The 18,817-nt window shown below is 49.9% G+C and overlaps 8 protein-coding genes across 8 annotated transcripts; 5 read left to right on the top strand and 3 right to left on the bottom strand.

Annotated features, from left to right (window-relative positions):
• Positions 1 to 9: 9 nt before the first annotated feature.
• On the top strand, positions 10 to 1,316 carry MIND_00744900 (uncharacterized protein; the record flags this gene model as incomplete). Its single annotated transcript, XM_037364148.1, has 3 exons — positions 10 to 325; positions 378 to 715; positions 765 to 1,316. The coding sequence occupies 3 exons, from the start codon at positions 10 to 12 to the stop codon at positions 1,314 to 1,316; spliced, it is 1,206 nt and encodes a 401-aa protein (XP_037219792.1).
• Positions 1,317 to 1,433: 117 nt separating this feature from the next.
• Positions 1,434 to 5,455, bottom strand: MIND_00744800 (Importin N-terminal domain-containing protein; the record flags this gene model as incomplete). Its single annotated transcript, XM_037364147.1, has 20 exons — positions 5,208 to 5,455; positions 5,085 to 5,157; positions 4,973 to 5,034; positions 4,745 to 4,928; positions 4,480 to 4,698; positions 4,185 to 4,427; positions 3,973 to 4,138; positions 3,770 to 3,924; positions 3,629 to 3,719; positions 3,431 to 3,581; positions 3,195 to 3,378; positions 2,997 to 3,146; positions 2,906 to 2,951; positions 2,719 to 2,858; positions 2,462 to 2,668; positions 2,227 to 2,415; positions 2,022 to 2,183; positions 1,795 to 1,973; positions 1,647 to 1,746; positions 1,434 to 1,598 (listed from the first exon to the last, which is right to left on the bottom strand). Exons 1-20 carry the CDS (start codon positions 5,444 to 5,446, stop codon positions 1,434 to 1,436), a joined length of 3,105 nt encoding a protein of 1,034 aa, XP_037219791.1. The 5' UTR covers positions 5,447 to 5,455.
• Positions 5,456 to 5,558: 103 nt separating this feature from the next.
• MIND_00744700 (uncharacterized protein) lies at positions 5,559 to 7,268 on the top strand (the record flags this gene model as incomplete). The annotated part of the gene is made up of 5 exons (XM_037364146.1): positions 5,559 to 5,691; positions 5,736 to 5,801; positions 5,852 to 6,684; positions 6,731 to 7,048; positions 7,104 to 7,268. 5 exons carry the CDS (start codon positions 5,559 to 5,561, stop codon positions 7,266 to 7,268), a joined length of 1,515 nt encoding a protein of 504 aa, XP_037219790.1.
• A 47-nt stretch (positions 7,269 to 7,315) lies between these two features.
• Positions 7,316 to 8,417, bottom strand: MIND_00744600 (Kinase; the record flags this gene model as incomplete). The annotated part of the gene is made up of 3 exons (XM_037364145.1): positions 7,316 to 7,792; positions 7,885 to 8,060; positions 8,111 to 8,417. 3 exons carry the CDS (start codon positions 8,415 to 8,417, stop codon positions 7,316 to 7,318), a joined length of 960 nt encoding a protein of 319 aa, XP_037219789.1.
• A 341-nt stretch (positions 8,418 to 8,758) lies between these two features.
• Positions 8,759 to 9,320, bottom strand: MIND_00744500 (uncharacterized protein; the record flags this gene model as incomplete). Its single annotated transcript, XM_037364144.1, has 3 exons — positions 8,759 to 8,969; positions 9,019 to 9,258; positions 9,310 to 9,320. The coding sequence occupies 3 exons, from the start codon at positions 9,318 to 9,320 to the stop codon at positions 8,759 to 8,761; spliced, it is 462 nt and encodes a 153-aa protein (XP_037219788.1).
• A 1,143-nt stretch (positions 9,321 to 10,463) lies between these two features.
• Positions 10,464 to 12,152, top strand: MIND_00744400 (uncharacterized protein; the record flags this gene model as incomplete). Its single annotated transcript, XM_037364143.1, has 7 exons — positions 10,464 to 10,719; positions 10,775 to 11,005; positions 11,053 to 11,156; positions 11,208 to 11,332; positions 11,381 to 11,451; positions 11,502 to 11,698; positions 11,745 to 12,152. The coding sequence occupies 7 exons, from the start codon at positions 10,464 to 10,466 to the stop codon at positions 12,150 to 12,152; spliced, it is 1,392 nt and encodes a 463-aa protein (XP_037219787.1).
• A 630-nt stretch (positions 12,153 to 12,782) lies between these two features.
• On the top strand, positions 12,783 to 13,535 carry MIND_00744300 (uncharacterized protein; the record flags this gene model as incomplete). The annotated part of the gene is made up of 1 exon (XM_037364142.1): positions 12,783 to 13,535. One exon carries the CDS (start codon positions 12,783 to 12,785, stop codon positions 13,533 to 13,535), a length of 753 nt encoding a protein of 250 aa, XP_037219786.1.
• A 300-nt stretch (positions 13,536 to 13,835) lies between these two features.
• On the top strand, positions 13,836 to 18,333 carry MIND_00744200 (MPN domain-containing protein; the record flags this gene model as incomplete). The annotated part of the gene is made up of 18 exons (XM_037364141.1): positions 13,836 to 14,374; positions 14,426 to 14,763; positions 14,813 to 15,246; positions 15,506 to 15,540; positions 15,588 to 15,687; positions 15,735 to 15,842; positions 15,890 to 15,967; positions 16,013 to 16,244; positions 16,296 to 16,324; positions 16,370 to 16,603; positions 16,656 to 16,920; positions 16,968 to 17,192; positions 17,240 to 17,508; positions 17,558 to 17,632; positions 17,680 to 17,773; positions 17,819 to 17,893; positions 17,944 to 18,128; positions 18,181 to 18,333. 18 exons carry the CDS (start codon positions 13,836 to 13,838, stop codon positions 18,331 to 18,333), a joined length of 3,468 nt encoding a protein of 1,155 aa, XP_037219785.1.
• Between the last annotated feature and the right edge of the window lie 484 nt (positions 18,334 to 18,817).

Here is an 18,817-nt window from a genome sequence, read left to right as displayed (position 1 = left end):
CCTCCCAAAATGGAAGCTGCCTGGGCAGCCGCTCAGACGCGACTGGCAGAGATTCGTGCTCTCGGCTTGGGCAGCGGTCCCTCAAAGCGTACAATTCGCGTTGGTCAGCTTGATGCGGAGCTTCTTGACCAAGAGTTAGTGCAGCTTTTGCAAGAGCCGGTCGCCAAAGCACTCAATTCACCACGGTGGACACCAGAACTCTCCCTTTTCATTCGGATGATGCTATATAAGCTTTCCGTATGGGACTCCGGCGCAACTTATGGCGCAAAACTTCAGGACTTGCGATACACAATTCCTCGTTCTCCAAGCCGTCTGGCTCTTTCGCGTGCGTTTGGTCACGACCGTCGAGCAAGGCACGCCTGACCAATCGAGTCCAGCTTCTGGCTTGCCGCGAAGGACATTGCTGATCCATGCATTCCTCACCGTCATCGTTCCGTATTTTCATACCCGAATTCGCTCCCACGCTCTATCCCGAGCATGGCCAGACGCACCTTCGTCAGATCGGCGACGCAAAATATGGGACATCCTCGTCTCTTTGGAGTCGGTTCATGCACTAGTCGCACTGCTCAGTTTCGTTGCCTTCCTATGGGACGGGAGGTTCCGGACTGTCACCGACCGCCTGCTAAAAATGCGTCTTACTCCCTCAAGAAAGCTCATCAAGCGCGATGTTAGCTATGAGTTTATGAACCGCCAGATGGTCTGGCACGCGTTCACGGTGAGTTCCCTTCGAAGTTGTCTGACCAAGTCATTAACGCCGACTACAGGAATTCTTGCTCTTCCTCCTCCCTCTTCTCAACGCCAAGAGCCTACGACGAAGACTCTCGAGACTGAAAACTACCCTGACGCCATCTTTCCTTCGTGGCACAACTGAATCTAAACTTAAAACAACTAGAGGGAAGTACTGGTCGTTGCCCCAAGACCAGTGTGCCATCTGTGCCGAAAACGCGTCCTTTAATCTCAATCTTGCGGACCCTACAAACGCTTTGACCTCCCTGACAACTTCCGTTGGCCCTTCAGAGGATGGAGAACCCCCTCTTTACCCTATCTATACGCCATATGTTGCGTCTTGCGGGGATGTGTTCTGTTACCATTGCATCGCCGAGCGTATCATGCGTGCAGCAGACGAAGAGGATGGACAGAAATGGGAATGTCTCCGGTGTGGTCAACCGGTTGAGAGTGCAGACCGGTTAATCGTTGAACCAACCGGCAGCGATCACGAGCTCAGTGACTACGACTTTAGCAGCGATATCACTGATTTGTCAAGCTCAATGGTGTCCATGGGCAGTTATAGTGAATCTGTATTGTCTGAATCCTAGAATGATCCTGCTAGCTAACTAACAAGGAAAGCAAAAGAAAATGCAATGTGCGCGGTAGATGGTCGTATGAGATGGTGTCTGTCAGTAATGGAGGTAAGTCAGGCTATGTACTAATGCTCAATGAGCGAGCTCGTTCTGGATTTGGGCCAGCACTGCTGGATCCGCTTTGGATAGGTAGTTGATTTGGAATGCTTGAGGCCCGCATTGAGTCTGGGCCGCATTCAACTTCTCAGCGATATATGCAGTTAGTTTGACCGTCCGAACAGGGTCATGGTCGTATAACTGGTACCGAATAAAACAACGAGGCAAAGGATGAGGTTGGAAACTCACAGCTTTGCGACGTTCGTACTCGAGAGTACCTTCCGTATCTTGGTAGTAGTCAGAAGGCGCCTCGTCCAGATCCCAATGCCGGTGAAGGGAAACTTGATATCTAGGAGGAATATTCAGTGTCGATGGATGGTATTCTGGAAAGTCTTACTCTCCGTCATCGGAAGCAGCCGCTTGCATGGCTTCTTTCAGTTCAAGCAGAACATCGGTCCACATATTGAATATATCGCCATGTAGTCTTTCCAGGACATCTGGCCTTGCAGTTGAAACCAGGGCTGCCATACCCATCGCCGAGAGCTTGCGATGTCTGGCTTCCGACATATTGTCCCACTACGCAGATTTGTCAGGGAAGAGAGAAAAACGTCCGCAAGAACTCACCGTGCCCCACCATTGGTCTAGGAGGAGTTCGTATAATTTGTTTTCGCTCATATTAGGGGTTGCAGTTGCAGCCATCAGCTGTAAAAACATTTGTGGGTCTGCCATCACGATGCGAGACATTAATAGGATGTGCTCCATGAGAATTTGGGCCTGAGCCTTCGTCTGTAATGAGTGACATTGGCCAGGTAAAGGTCAGAATAGATACCTCGCCCTCCACAATCGTCTTCAGAAGTACAGAAAACAAACCCGAGGTGTGCATTGGTTCACCCCACAGAGCCGAAGGAGCAAGTTGAACGAGTAAATTAAGTGCCAAAATCATGTCTTTGATGTTTCTTTCAACTGCAGCGCTCGAAAGCGCGTTGACAAAAGCGCGGAATAAATCCACAGCAGACGTCTAAGCTGCGTGTTTAGTTGCTGAGTTAGTTAGACACCTGACTGACCTGGAGAATGGTGGAAGCATCAACCAATAAATGAGCAACGATGATATCTGTCGCTTTGCCAAGCAGATCCAAGTTTGTGGCGAGGAGCGCGACTGCCTTAGGATATAATTCAACCAGACCGACACCGGTCGTGTTCTGGAGAGTGGTTGTATGGCGCAAAGCCGCCAGCCAAAGAGTAAGAGCATCTTCATCCAGATGAGAAGCGACCTGATTGAAGATAATCATTTAGAGCTGCTAAGTCTCGAGACGTGCCGAACCTCTGGCATTAGTCCTTCTCGCACGAGTGGCACCACCAAGCCATGCAGACTTGTTGATCGTTGTTTGGTGGCTTCAACGAGTTTGGTAACAGTCTCGAGTAATGTAGACTTGAAGGCAAAATTCTCTGAGGCGTCCAGCCCTATTTCTGAATAAATTCGGGCGAATTCTGCAGTGGCAAAGACGTACAGAATCTAGGGATTGGATCCGCTATGATGGGTACCAGGTCCGAAATCTAAGAGGTATTTAGATTCCCTTATGAATGAAAGAACTCACTCACTCGCTCGCCCGCTTGTTCGATGACGACATTCAATGTGTAGTCCACTCGACGTTTCATCTCGAAGGTGTCGACCTCGCCCAATAACTTAACCAGTTCGGACACAACGTCTGGGAGGAAAGGAGCAAACACTTCGATGTTAAATTCGAGAGTCTGCGGTTGGCCTTAGGGAACAGATAGTTGAAATGGGGATGGACAAACGTCAATGCACTCCCTTAGCGCTATCGCAGCAGAGAGACGAACAACAGCATCTGATCCGGGTCCCCGATCTCGGATCAGATGGACGAGAATTTGCCACAACAACGGATCAGTGACGGCAATACATGAATCAGCGATCACAAGTTTGCCGAGAAGCCATGCGATGCGGCGTTTGATGATTGGATAACTGGAGATGGTTCAGTGGAATAGAAAATAGAAAAACAGAGTGAAAAGCATACACAGAGTTAGTGCTTTGAGCCTCAGCTGCCAATGTGGTCTGCATCCATTGCTGGAATGGAAGTATGGTCTTGAGCTTTGGGGCACAACGCCCAATAGCACAATATAGTGCTTCTTTTTGAATGACTTGTTGCAGGTCATTAGCGGGTATTGCTGGTTCTGCTGTCAGTCTATAGCATGATCCCTATTTCAAAACCTACTGCCGAAGCTGTTGTAAAGGTTGAGAAGTAGTGTTGCAACAGTGTCAGGAAATGCGACGGATAACGCCATCAGTACACGCTCGCTACAAGGCTACCCAATAGTCAGAGAATAATCCAAGGGTGAAGGGTGAATACACATACCCGTATTTCGAAGACCCATTGTTCATTAACACTATCCTCGTCGTTAACCCATTGTTCGGGGTCGTTCATCCACTCGGTAAGTTCAGCGTCCTTCAAAGGCATAAATTGCCGGATAAGAGTCTCCACGGCGACTTCGACGAAATTTGTGGGCAAGGCTTGGAACAACAGTATCAGTGTGATTCTGGCAGAAAACTCTCTCGCACCGTTTGCATTCTCGACGCCATCTCTCCGGGTTGGTTTCCACTGACTAAGATTCTCTTTGAAAAGAACCATTCCTTGAACAAGAAACCGAACAGGATATGGGGCCTCTGTCGTATCTGAACACTGGTCAGGTTTAAAGCGGGTTCTTTTAAGAGCAAGTTTTGCCTGCTATCGCGGATGAATCTTGTTTGGCAGATGCCGTGGCCTCAACAACCTGGCTCCAGTACCAAGCCACAAGATCTGGGCAACAGGGGAGAGCGGAGAAGCGCAGAACAGAAAGTTCTTGGAGACGCCGAAGGAATTTGCCGATAGAACGTATATGCTTGGTTAAGACATGCACCGAGCGTAAAGCAAATGCATTCGACTTGAGCCCGGCACCAACATCCCGAATAATCTGAAGGCGCAATTTCGTGAGTTGCTTTAGAGCTTCGAATGTCTCTGCGACGAGGGTCGCGATCTGATGTCTTTCGATCAGTATATTGACGAAGAGTAAATAGAACGATGCAGACCCAATTGAGAGCCGCTACAGGGTCGATTTCGCTTTTGGCAGAAGTGAGGCGCATGAACAGCCAAGTGGCTATACTTGAGACAGACTTGAAAACAAGGTGACCAAGCAAAAGGTCCGTGCAAGTTCGAGGAGAGATGATGCCCGGGTACGGGTTTTTAAGATAGGTGGATATTAAAGAGGAATAGAGCCCAGCTAGGATGCTCTGGGACTTGCTCACAATCTTGGACCGGGTTAGTATGGTTGATACGAAAAAAAACGCAGCCAACCATAGCCATTGTCTTGAGACCAGACGGCATTTTAACGCTCGAGAACTCTTTGCAGATCGTACTTAGTAGCTTGAGGCTACGACGAAGAAGTAGTGTATCTTGGGCATTTTCATTGACAGGGTCGGAGAAATGCTTTTGAAATGTCGCTTGGATACCCTGAAGAAGGTCGTCGACGAGGTTTCGCCTAGGAACGCGTCAAGTAGGCGAGATAGTTTGAGTATGACGCACCAGTTGGTGGGAAAGTCTATTCGCGCAATCTTGGCTACTATATGTTCGTTGCATTCGGCGATCTAAGTACTTAGTGAGTAGAGAGCATAAGAGTTTGTCAAGGAGATCTTACAGTGTCGTCCTGCTCGTCGAGAAATGTGAAAGTGCGCGCTCGAATGCTTATTCTTTGCTCGTCTGAGATCACCCTAAGCAGATCATTCGGTCGGTCGATTTCAAGCAGTGAACATAGTCGTACTTTCGGGATCGCCAGTGTTGTGCAGCGCTGTTCTTGAATTGGATTATGGCCTGCTGGCGAATATGAAGAGGTACAGCCTTTTGGGCGGCGATTTCATGCAAGGCCTCATATATACCAAAAACGTTCAGTAATTCTTTCAAGCGCGCACTGGAGGCCTGGAGCACGGCAGGATCCTGCGACGAGCAGCCAGACATGACCTGAAAGACTTCATCTGTGGAAACTGATTCCACACCATTCATCGAGGAAGCGTTAAAGGAGTTACAAAAAGGAACAGACAGACGGTCACGCATGCGACGGGCCTTTTCCCTTGCCATTGGCCCGCATCAAAGGTATCGACTCACCCACCGCTTTATGTCGCGTCATATTGTAGAAGAAGTCCCAGACTCTGAACCTGAACGCGAGGCTGAGCGACAAGCGCGTAAACAGGAGCGAAAGAAGAGAAAGCTCACCAGAACCGCCACCCCCGAAATCATTGTCATTTCAGGTGAACTAGTCCACCTGAGCGTATCTCGGGCTAAGAATGTGCAGATGACAGCTCCGCCCATAGTCCAGTCATCGCTCCCAGCAAGTCTCCATCCGTCATCAACATTAGTGGTGTGTAATTCTCAACCACACCTCACCGTTGTCTGACTCAGACCCTCCAGACAACAGCATCAACGTCGACCAAAACGTTATATCCATCAGTACAAGTGTGGAGGCGCCTCCCGACGAGGATGACGATGTAGAACTCGTTCCTACTTTGAACATTGGTCGTTTCGCCTTTCAGAACACTACGCGTCCACTTCAGCAAAGAAACTCAGCGTCAACAATCGGGTCAAGCTCCAACAGTGAAGCGCCAGCTAAGCCTGCTGCTCGTCGATCCCGCAAACATCTCGAAGAAATATCAGACAACGATTTGAATAAGCTTTCTAAATGCGTCAGTTGTTCAATACCATGGACTACGCGCAAAACCGCCGCGCAAAAGATGATACATATCCGTTCTTGTGCGAAGAAGAGTGGCATGACCGACGAAACCGTCGTCTTCCTTGTACGCAAAGAAATCGAAAACTCGCCAGCTACGGGTGGGAAAGGAAATGCTGCTCCATTGACGGGACCTTCAACTCTTCTGGAAGAGGTCGTACGCGATGCTGGCCCGAAGCGCAAGGGCAAGCGCCCGCTAGTTGTCGACGTATTGAAGCCTGTGTCCGAGACGAGAAACAACATCTTGGATCGTGCTCGAAACTTGCTGACGGAAACCGACGACCCGCCAACTCAAGCTGCTGTAATTCCTCCCACTACGCCATCCCTTGGTGCAAGTCGGCTGGGTCGAAAGCAACAGGGCAAGGTGGCCTTATTTGACGATTCGGATGAAGAATCAGACTTTGACCCACCAGCTGCCACCCAGGCGTTTGCGCCGTCCAAACTCGGAGGGGGAACGAAGAAACAGTCAGCATGGGGCTACGATTCCGAACCTGAATCGGAACCTGTTGCCTCTAGTGTGAGTTCTTATGTCGTCAAGTTGAGAATGGGCTAATAACATGTAGTCGAAACCTTCCAGGGCAAAAGGACCTTCTCAGATTGCTTCTCTGATGACGAAAATGACTCTTGACCCATCTACGCTTGAACGATCTCACACACCTGAATCAGACGATGGGTATATCCATTATGAACCTAGTAACTATCCGATACCCCCACCTCCGCCCCCGAGGGGAAAGAAAAAACAGCTCCCGACGATTACCGACGTGATACCCCAACCAAACCAAAGAAAAAGAAGGACTACCTCCGAGGCGTTTGATGAAGCGGCGTTATTGAACAAGATTCTCGAGGATGAAGCGCTCCATCTCCAAATCCTGCGCTACGAGGTCTGTGTGGTCCGCGGTGTTTATGGCAGCTTTGGAACTCATCGCGCATTGGCAGGCTGTCGACTTCAACACTTTCCTTGCCCTTGTTCTTCAACCCGGGGAGACAGCAAGCCCCAAAACCAAGCTGCAAATGCAGTCATTCTTGGACAAGCAAGCCATCGTCTTTTTTGGTGGTGAAACTCGTAATTATAAGTCGCGAGGACGCAGAGGGAGGCGGTAGGCTATCTAGGGTACGGTGGTGAATATCTGTATTGTCATGTAGTTTTTCTATTTAGTCTGTGTAGTGATTGTGTGTATTCTTTGGTCTAATTGCGCTAAAATGGTGTCCAATCCGAGGAGTACACCCTCGTCAGGCCCTTGCCCAGGAACAAAACGGGTGTGTGCAAAGTCGATGAGGCGAACATCATAGGCGGGACCTGGTTTCGGGGGTTTGCTTTCGTCTTCGTCTGATTCCGAGTCTTCTTCGTCGAGATCACGAAGCATCCACTTCAACCCCTCTTCTGCACGGGTAGCGTCACTTTCGTAAATGAAAAGTAGACTTCCGCCGATCATTCGGAGCTCAACTTGAGCAAATGCGTCGCGGATCTCCTGCACATCCTCGCGTAATAGCTCCAAGATCTGCAGTAAAAGTCCAGCGGGTAGGCCTTGTGAAGGCAGTGCGCCATGTTCACCGACTCCCAAAACAGGGAACACTCGAGCAAAACCCTCCGGTAGTTGTTCTTTCGTGATTGATTTCCCATAGGCCTTGGGCGTCGTTACTGGCTCCCCTGACGCGTTGTCGTACACCGAGAGTCAAAGTAAGACAAGATGGAACATGGAGAGAAACGGTGTAATACCTGGAAACCGGTAAGCCGGATGCCTGTCTTGAGCGAGGTGGTATTTTCAGCCGCCTTGAGCATACGGGCAACTTTCTCCGGTGAAGCTGTCTCGTCGTAGAGTACTGTGCCCAATTTGACGTCAAGGACGTTGGGCTTGGTGAACGGATGTGTGAGGTTCTCCAACACTAGGGACTGTGCAAAAGAGAGTAAGATTTCATCAGATCGTCCAACTTGCCGCACTCATCTTTCCCGCCATTCGTCGCAATTGGCTTGACCGGGATGCTGGTTTCGGTCGTTGGCTTGTCCGGATCGAATTCTCCTTCCAAGGTTAATGTTCCGAGGAATTTGGGCAGATATGGGCGCAGAGCATCGATTGCTGGCTCTGTCGATGCTGCAACAGTGCGATAGAATTGGAGTTCGACGGGAAGAGCTTGTTTGATGAGCAGAGTATCGTCCTCGGTGGTAAGAACTCCATTAGCATGGCCGCCAACTTGAGAAGTCAGCGAATGGGTTGATGGTGCTTCCGAATCTGTGCTTGCAACAGAGGACATCGAAGAACGGAACAAAATTAGATCAGGGTCACGCAAAAGCTTGTTGTCTTTGTTGCGTTTTTCAAGCGTCCTTAAGTTTCCACTCGGAGGACCTTCAATCGAAACCAATCTCAAGTCCTCGCACAAATATTCGAACTGTCTCACTGTGTATGCTTGGTTTTCCGAACGACGACAATTAGACGAGTAGACTTGCTCTTACTGTTCGATACCATTCTTGTTTCCTGCGAGATGCAGTGTTCCCAAGGCCCGCATAAGCTGAGTGAAATTTCGTCTCACTGCGACTTATTTCACGATTGTACTAAGATAGACTGTGAAACGAAACTGAAAGGTACAAATAAACACTAGACGCGGTAATCATCCAACAACCACACCGGGGGATTATTCTCGGCCTTGAGTACTCTAGTGAGAGATTTGATTATTTCTTCGTCCTCCGCCTTCGCCAGAGCGTCAGGGGTTCTGTTGTTGGTGAAGTGCAGGAAGGTAAAGTACAACAGGTTCCTCCCCAAAAGGTCCGTTCCTCTCGGCCCCAGTGGTACTACCGAGATGTCGAAGCTAGACAATTGTTGTTAGATGGTTCAAAGTCGAACTTCAGTGGACACACCTTTCCCCATACACGGCACAGCAATCATTCATGAGGTCGTGGACATAATTCATTGTGGGCGACTCCCGCCAGTGCAACTCTGGTGGCGTGATTGCGCGTAGGTCGTCGTCGCTCATAAGCCAACCAAAGCGATATCGAGGGCGAAGCGCGGTTCTCGTCTTGTAGTCGGCAAGCCCAGGGGATGACTTCATGACCTGGTGAAAACCGAGGCGAGACTTGGAGGAAAGGTTGTTGGCCTCTCTTTGGACATAATACTGAGCTCTGGATTCTAGAGAGAGTCGGGAAACGCACGCTGTCATCATGAGTAGGTGGTGGTACAAACACAACTTTGTCTCCCGCAGTCAGACTGTGAACTTGAATTTGGTCTGAAGAGGGGGTGAGTGTGACGACCAAAATGACAAGTCTGAGCTTGCACACCCAGAGATCATAGGGGACAGTGGATCTGGCTTTGACTCTCCAGACGACTACCGATTCAACTTGCCTAACTTATTGGCGATCTCAGTAAGACTCATTGATCAAGTACAATATCTAATCTATATGCACGCTTAGTACTCAAGCCCGGTACCCGCGTCAAGGGGGTGCATCGTCTACCAGGAACTTCACCATACATGAAAGAACAGTCAACAAAGTTTCCCTCTTCCCCAAACAGCCTCTCCCCAACACCTCTACTGCGAACCTTGAGTGAATCGGACGTGGACATATTCCAGAGGTTCTCTTCTTGCATCACCAGGCTGTCTTGAACGTTCCCTACCATTGGTCAACCTGTCAAAGTCTATAGAAGACTCAAGGTCTATAGAAGGTTTGACTTGGGCTGCAGTACAGAGGGGTCTACGAATGATATCGGTCCTGCCCAGGTCGCTAGATAGCTTCCCGGACAAGGCAATCCATAAGATAACCAACTGCCTGAGCTCTTCCAGTGTGGTGGTCAACGGCACGGAGTAATGCGAAGATTCTGTACAGGAGCTTCCAGTCGTCGTGCTGACCCACAAATAATCTCCCATTATTTATAGGATTCCTGCTGAGACAGAGCGGTGTTTTCCGCCCGGATGTAAGCCACATCCGAGCCCGCTCCGCCTCAAGTCTGACTCAGATAGAAGCTCGACGTGTCTCAGGTCATCGTGTCTTGCACTGGAAAAGAAAGAAAGAAAAGATTCTCTTGCTCAATATCTATGGATCAGACTAGGGTGCAGACTTGAGTCAACCGAGTAAACGATGTTCTCAGACCATAAGAATCTTGAAGATTCCCCCACCAATCCTTCACGATTTTGTGTTTCGTGCGTGGTTGGGTGCGTTTAGCGCAGGATGCGAGAGTCACTTCAAGTTGTGGCTGAGCGATCACTAAGTAAAGGCCGCGTTCGGCCATCAATCTACATCAATATCACTTGGTCCCTTCCCTCTTATCCATTCACTCCCTTACCCTTGCTCAGTCGTAAACTATAGCTGCCATGTCGGGCAGATATGCCCCTCTTCCTAATAACAATGTCGACGAGGAGGGCCGGAATGAGATGGACGCAGCTTTTGATGATTCGGATGACGAAGACGAGAACCGCCCACTGAATCCAACTCCAAGCTCTCCTGTTGCAGCAACTCATGTCTCCCGAGCTTCTACTCACATTCCCGGTACCTACAACTTCGAGGTTGACTATGACATGCCGCCGCCAGGCAGTCCCCCTGGCCCATCGTCGACTGCTCTCCCAAATGGTGCGCCATCACAGTGTCGCCCCACTATTATATTTTCTCATCAGTTCTGTCGCAGAGCATGGCAATTCGAATGGGTTCATTCCCAATTTTGCTAGCGCTGTCGACTCCGTTTCTCGTGGCCCTCGACTCGGCTGGTTCAAGCGTGCTGCCACCGCCGTCTTACCAACACACTACGTCCAGCGCCTTGGCATGAGCGGTGCTGACCGCAACGTAATGGGGACCAACAACGATGGCGTCTTTGCGAATGTCACTGCAAAACCAACTCCACCAGTTCGCATCCAAGATGGTTCGCCGTTTCTGATAATGGAGGCTCAGCTAATTCAGCCTTCACAGGAGATAGTACCTATATCGTACCTGAGGAAGTTCGTGCTGAGGCGCCGCCTTCCTATGCGTCTGCTCAAGCGGACGCTGTCCCACAGTATTACGAAGTTCATGCAGTGCGTCAACAATCATCACTTTGACAAGACTTGTTCTCAAGCTTCATATAGCCTTTTACTCCTGGTACAGCGGGAGAGATGATCATAGATAATCTTCCCAGTGGTACCTTGTTTAGCTTCCTCTGGAACATGCTCGTTTCCATTAGTTTCCAATTCGTTGGCTTCCTCCTCACCTAGTATGTCACCCTCTTTTCTTTTACTTCCTTCTCAATGCTTTCGACTAGCCTTCTCCATACCACACACGCTGCTCGTTTGGGTGCCCGTGCTGGACTGGGCGTCACTCTGATCCAATATGGTATGTTTATGCCATGATTGGTAGATCTCTGATCTGAACTTGGCATTCAGGTTTTGCTCTTCGCACACGAAATGACGGAACGGAGGAAGAAGCTGCTAATGCCTGGGCGTCTTGGTCGAACCAGCCAACATTTGCTACTGAAGCTGAGGCTGCTGCCTATTATAACGGAACTAGTACCGATCCAACGGCTCTCCCAACTCTCACACCTGAACAAGCTAACGCGATTGTTGCGGATGCTACGAGCGAGGTGCGTTTGCTTGTCTTTCCCTACTCGACGCGTCTGATCAGGACAGTGGCTCTCGTTCTTCTTGATGACCATTGGCTGGTTCATTTTACTGACCTCGGTGCTTGGTTTCTGGCGTGTCAAACGATGGGAGCGTGGTGTTCTTGCTTCTCAGCGAGAGACCCCTGGATCAGCGCCAGCACCTCTTTCTGCTGGGCCCTTCCTCGCGCAATTCGAGAGAGGATTTGGATTACGTGGTATCTCGCAAGCAGACTTCTTCCGCCAAGGATTTGGGTTTGGTCCTCGGTCTGAGGAGCGCGAGCGCGAAAGAGCACGTGATCATGCCGATGGAGAGGCGGAGGAAACGGAGTTCATGATTCCTGCAGACGCCGATCCAGAACGAGCCCAGCAACTTCAAGAGGCAATCAACAACGAACGAAGATTACACGCAGAGCTTCGAGCTGCTGGTCTTTTGTGATACATACCAAACAACACGGACACCGGGTTGATATCTGTATATTTCTATTTCTTATGAGAAGAGGTGTAGTTGAACTGAATTGAGGCCATCGGAGAAACGGCCGCGGTAGTTGTTGGTGTGACGTGTGACACATTATGCCTGTCTGTTGCTATGTCCTTGGCGCCGCCCCAGGCAACGACTCCCGAGGCGAACGACATAGCTTGACTCATCACTACTTCCCTCGTTCCTGGAGAATTTCACTCCACTTAGAGATAGGAGCTCCACCCAGAACTGGCAGAAGCCCCCAGATTTGACCGGAAAGTACATCGCAACTACTCCGCATTGCACATTTGGAATTTACATTCAGGCTAAACCGAAACCAAGACTATCGCTGCTCACTTTGCTTGCACTCTGCTAGCGGAACAGTCGGGTTGTACCAACTCCAGATGACCTCTGGCTCTGCGCTAGCTATTCAATCAAAGCACTGGCGGCTGATCCCGGTTGGTTGCCGCGACCGAGTCGAGGCGAGAGACGAGGCGAACCGACGGAAAAACTAGCGATCACACAGCATCCAAATGGGGTTAACGGAATCCAAACAAGTACAAGAACCGGCACAAAAATATCTACCACCAACTTTCCCCTCCCGCTGCCATGTCCGGTCCCCGTAGACGCACTATTGACACGGTTCCTGCCCAACTACCATTCCTCGTTGAAACAGCCATGCCTTCTCGATTACACGACCGTATGCCTGCAGCTATGAGCATCGATGTTCGACTTGCGGATGAGGGAAAGAGGATCCGACCTCTACCTCGCGTCCCTCCAACTCCCAGAAGTGCACCTCCGATGCCTAGCCACCACAGACAACTTTCCGCGACGCGGCCGCTACCTAGCCTACCGGAATCTGGCTCGCTTGCGATCTCTGTAACTCCCGCAACTCCCCTACCACCACCAACACCAATGGCAGAGGCTAGCTCTGCATATCTGGCCCCGAGTTCTCCTCGCCGTGGCCCCCCGCGATCCACCTCCCTCACACTAAACATGAAGGTCTCGCCTGATGCCGATGTTCGCCAGGCATTTGAACGGACCCTTCCCGAGCCACCAACCCCCCGCACTGCTCACCGTATGCGCAACTCAAAACTGAGACGACATCTGGGAGAGTCTGTCCAAATCGTGCTCGACTCACCAGCCGATGGTCACTTCAGACATCAGCTTCAACCCGAAAGCGACGACTCGTACAGCGAAGAGTCAGAGGAAGACGTCGAGGACGCTTTTTATATGCCTTCTCTCCCCTCTCAGCCAACGCCACCCAGTCCTCCGTCACAAAAATGGGTCCGAGAGCGCGGAAAAAATCGCTGGACAGAGGCCAATTTCGCACAAATCCTCCAGGATCTACGCAACTTGTAAAGGGACGATTATGTAAATTATGTACAATTCGTAGATGTTGGTGCGGAATCAAACAAGTGCTGTTTTTGTTCCCCATTCCATGCATGGCGACCCGAGCCCGACTTGTTTCACTACCAAGGAAGATTCAAGCCGCTGAGTTTATACGCGGGGAGACCATCGCGTTTGATGCTCGTCGATTTACAATTTTCAGTTGAGTTACTGCAGGCGCAGCAGTCGCGGTTGAACGGAACCAATGTGACAGACGCGTGACAGACGCGTGACATCACACTATTTCCTTTCTTCTGACCCTGGTGGTCCAGCATGAGCGGCTCTCTTTACTTCGTTTTGATCTCGCTTTTTCATCTCGCTCGTGGCCTTCCTTCTCCGATTGATCTTGGACCCCTCCAAATCACGCCCATCCAACTCACCCAGCCAATCATCCAATTCGATCCCCTAATATCGCCCATCCAACCCGTCCCCGTCCCCGTCGACTCTACCCTGCCAACGATTTCTACCCTGCCAATGATACCTAACGCTCAATCACCTTTCCCGCCTTACGACGAGATACCTTTTCGCATCATGCCGCCGCAGCAGTCATCTTCATCGTACAAGGCCCCTCAACCCAAACGACTCGTGATGGCTTACTATCCGGACTGGTCTGGGTCCGACTTCCCCCCCGAGAAAATCGACTTCACGCGTTTTGACTGGATAGACTTTGCTTTTGCCATGCCAGCCAAAGATTTCACTCTAGCTTGGGACGACCCGAATACCGGTCCTCGACTCTTAGCTCGTCTTGTTGCGGCTGCTCATGCGAAACAGAAAAAGGTCAAGCTTAGCATTGGTGGCTGGACTGGCAGCCAGTATGTTTCTGTCTATCATCCGCTGACTGGGTATTGATTTGGTTTATGTAGATACTTTTCGGCTGCGGTTAGCTCGCCCAACAACAGACAGCTTTTTGCCAACAACATCGCCGCTCTTTATAAGCAATTTGGACTGGACGGTATCGACATTGACTGGGAATATCCTGGGCGACAAGGTGCTGGCAACAATGGTGTTAACCCGTCGGATTCAAGCAATCTCTTGCTCCTTCTCCAGTACCTAAGAAGCATCCTACCACCACAAGCCAAGATTTCGGCAGCTGTTCTACCTACGCCCTTCTTTGATTCGAATGGGGAACCCATGCAAGATGTCTCTGGCTTTGCGAGGGTGTTGGACTGGGTGACTGTTATGAACTATGATGTCTGGGGATGTTAGTGACTCGTCACCATCTATCAGGAGAATCACTGACTCCTCGCTAGCATCTTCTAGTCCAGGACCTAATGCTCCATTGTCCGACGCTTGCAATAACTCCACGCAACCAGAGGCCAGCGCCGTTTCCGCATATCAAGCATGGACAAATGCTAACTTTCCACCTTCAAAACTTGTTCTCGGTGTTCCATCATACGCATACGTGTCTTCTTCCACCGCCACACGGCTCCGTCAACGCGCTGGGAATGTCAGACTTGTCTCCGACGGGGACCAAATTCAATTTCGTGACCTCGTCAAGCAAGGAGCACTGGCAAATCCCAACTCGTCTGATAGTTTTGGACCCATGTACAATGGCACGGGAGGCTTCGTGAGATACTGGGATGAATGCTCCAACACGCCATATCTACGTTCTGCTTCGTCGCGACAAGTTGTCAGCTACGACGACCCACAGTCACTCGGGAGAAAGGCGCAGTATGTGAAAAAGGTCGGGATGTTGGGAGTCAACATGTTCGATGTTAGGGATGTAGATTGTTGGGATTTGACGGACTCCCTTCGTCGTGGGTTGGGTTTGATAAGATAATTGTACTTAATCGCATCAGAGTCTTCTATTTAATAAGGCTTCCATGTTACTCTCAGTTCAGTTCGCTCGCCTTCTTTTTCGCCTCTACTAGCCGGTTTTTTGAATGCGTTTCTTTGGCCTTTTGTTGCTGGCCGTGTTTTCTTTTATTTCTTGTCACGGTCAGGTTACTTGGCAAGCAACTCCGTTCAACCCCGCCTCGTTCGTGCATTTTTTGCACAACGAGACAACTCTCAACTATACCTCAGTATCCCACTCGCTGTCCGAACACCGTATCTATCCACATGGCTCCCTCAAGGCGCGGGTCATCCTTTGAATGGCGCTTGGTCAACTCATTGGACTGGCAATGTTCGTTGTAAATAAACTTCCCATGATGCCTCTGACCACTGTTGTAGATTACCGGCTGGGCTGGGTTTATGAGGGTGGACGGGGCTGCATTTAGCTTTTTGGGAGACCCGACGTTGCCTGTCGCTTTCGCAAAAGCAGCACAGAAATCGATGGAGGTGCATTGGTTACTCCCAGACGCGTTTTTTTGCTCACGGATGGGTAGTTTACGTCGACGCAAAGCATCTTCGTCATGTCTGCTGGCGGTATCGACTTGACGGTGACCTTCCTCAGTCCAGTGGAGGTAAGGTGCCGCGAGTGGTTGTGCACGTAGTAACATCCGCGGCAGACAACCGACCTGGCGAAACAGTCGTTCCCGTTCTCATATATGGCGCTTACAGCCACCAGCAACGACGGCAAGACTCACTCTGTTCAAGTTTACAGCGACATTTCTGGCGAATTCGTCTCGAGTGGACCTGATCAGGTGATTAACTGGAATACCACGGTCGGCGACACTTTGGTCCACCAGGTTCAATTGCAGAATCAAGTGGTGTTCCAAGAGGTCAGCGATCGTGCGCAATGTGAGCATCGCTTCTTTTCAGAAGGGTCGAAGTGACCATGAACATAAACAGATGGCTCTGTATTCTATGCTACCACTGCTGTTAGTTATCGTCGACGATCCTTTCCGGCATCTGATATTTCTCAGGCCTCGGGAGTTACTTACCAAACCGGTGGCGATGTTGCAGTTCGCAGCCAATTTGTGAGAAATGGTGAACTTGCCAACACCCTAGACTCGAACTTTCGCCCCATTTCGGACAACTTCCCTGTCTTCGCGTTTGCGCACGATCTAGGCCAAGTGTCAGGAGCGACAAAACCAGTGGTGGTTGCGATTGGGCATGTCCGCGATCCTGCTGTCAAGTACATCGTAGCGAACGCTCAGGTGGGTATCAGAGGTCCCCTCGTCGTTGAGAATAGTGCTGAATAGTAACCAGCTTCAAGAGCGTTCGTCTCTCTTCTGGAACCAATTCAGCAACATTGAAGATTCAATCGCTGCCTTTTTGAAGGACTACGATGGTGCAATGACGCGAAACTCAGCCTTTGACGCCCAGGTCCACAAGGATGCATCCGCGATTTCCAGCGACTACGCCGACATCGTAGCACTGTCGATTCGGCAGGCAATGGCGAGTATGGAAATCACGGTGTCCAAGAATTCAGATGGTTCTTTCAACACGAGCGATATACTGGTGTTCATGAAAGGTATATTTTATGGACTGCATAGTTGGAACTAAACCTATTCTACGCAGAAATTTCGAGTGACGGCAACGTGAACACGGTCGATGTGATCTACCCTGCTTATCCTCTCCTACTCTATGTCAACCCTCTGCTTGCTAAATACCTTCTGGCCGGACTGTTCGAATACCAAGCGACTGGCCAATACCCAAACAAGTACAGTGTACACGATTTAGGTGCTAGTTATCCAAATGCCATTGGCCATAATGACGGACAAGACGAAGCAATGCCTGTTGAAGGTCAGCACAATTTTCTTTGGTGATGTCTAGACTCAATCCCCCCGCAGAAAGCGGCAATATGCTCATTATGGCCTTGGCATATGCGCAAAGGACAGGCGACAATTCCCAGCTTACACAGTACTTTGGTCTCTTGGACCGATGGACGCAATTCTTGATCGAAGATTCCCTGGTCCCAGCCTCTCAAATATCAACAGACGATTTCGCCGGCTCGCTGGCCAATCAGACCAACCTCGCCGTCAAGGGTATCATCGGAATAAAAGCCATGTCCCAGATTGCGACGATCCTTGGGGACGGTCAACGCAGTTCCAACTATAGTGCAAGTCGAACGAGGTTCATCAAGCTCTTGGTTGACTTTTCTGCTGCAGGTTATCGCCTCGTCGTTTGTCGAGAAGTTCAAAACTTTTGCCATTAGCCCCGACTCCGCCCATCTTACCTTATCCGTGAGCCTATAATGATTTCGTGGCTCCGTCTGACTGCATGCTGTCAGTATGGCAATTCAGCCTCATGGGGTCTTTCCTATAACCTCTATGCGGATAAACTTCTCCAGTTGAACTTGTTTCCGGATGCGATTTATCAAATGCGTGCGTAGGTTCTGTTATGTTTATCCGATTTCACAATAAGTGCAGAGACGAAATGGTATCAAAATGTCAAGTCAACATTTGGAACTGCTCTCGATACTCGGCATACGTACACAAAATCTGGTAAATTCACCTTTCGCCCCATAATTGATTTTGAACTGTTTTTCCCGTAGACTGGCAAATCTGGACTGCAGGTATCATGACCGATATAGACACTCGCAACAGCTTTATATCTGGCGTCAAGAAAACGGCTGCCAACGGGTTGAGCTCGCAGCCATTCGCTGATTGGTATGACACTCTTACTGGTCGACCCGAGGGGTTTAGAGCACGGCCTGTTGTTGGTGGGCATCTGGCTTTGGTGAGTAGAATGTAGATTTCGAGGAGGCACTCCCGTTAATTTGGACTCGTAGTTGATCTTGCCGTCTCCTTCCGGTAACTCGAGCGTGTCCAACCCTACTAGCACAAGCCCGACTCGGAGTTCTTCGACTCCTGCAAACGCAGCTCAAAGTCTTCGAGTACCGCAGCTCTTCCTGTGGTTAAGACTGCTATTTTATATTATCTAATACACAGTACAAATCTCTGTAACATGAGTTAGACTGCGTTTGCATGCCTAGAAACTGGAGTCCATAGTCGATGGGTAATATCATGATGGGGGCGATCTGAGATCTGCCAAACGGAAGAGAAATCCGCCGAAGCCGCATTGATGATGAGAGGCGGCTGAATAGTTTGGCTTTGTTTACTTGGGAGCGCCTAATGTCACACTTGGCTGGGGCGTCGCGTCGTGTGTGAGGATTGTGCCGCCTCTTGTTCTGCGATACCCTGCCTCTTCCCGCCTCTAACCTCTTAAAAATGGCACCCGACTATTATCATACCCATTTTGTGGTACAATACCACTCCAGCTGCACATCTTTGACAGCTTGCAGCCGTTTAAGTTAGCATCATTGCCCACCAAAACTCGAAGCACTTATATATGTATTCATTTGAGCGTTGCTGGTGTAGGTCAAGAGTTGCAGTTGTATGACAAGGAAAATAATAATAATTGTTGGA

This window comes from Mycena indigotica (assembly GCF_014461135.1).
Source record: "Mycena indigotica strain 171206Taipei chromosome Unknown Mind.scaff0006, whole genome shotgun sequence".
Taxonomy (NCBI): Eukaryota; Fungi; Basidiomycota; class Agaricomycetes; order Agaricales; family Mycenaceae; genus Mycena; species Mycena indigotica.
This window is presented reverse-complemented; position numbering and strand designations above follow the sequence as displayed.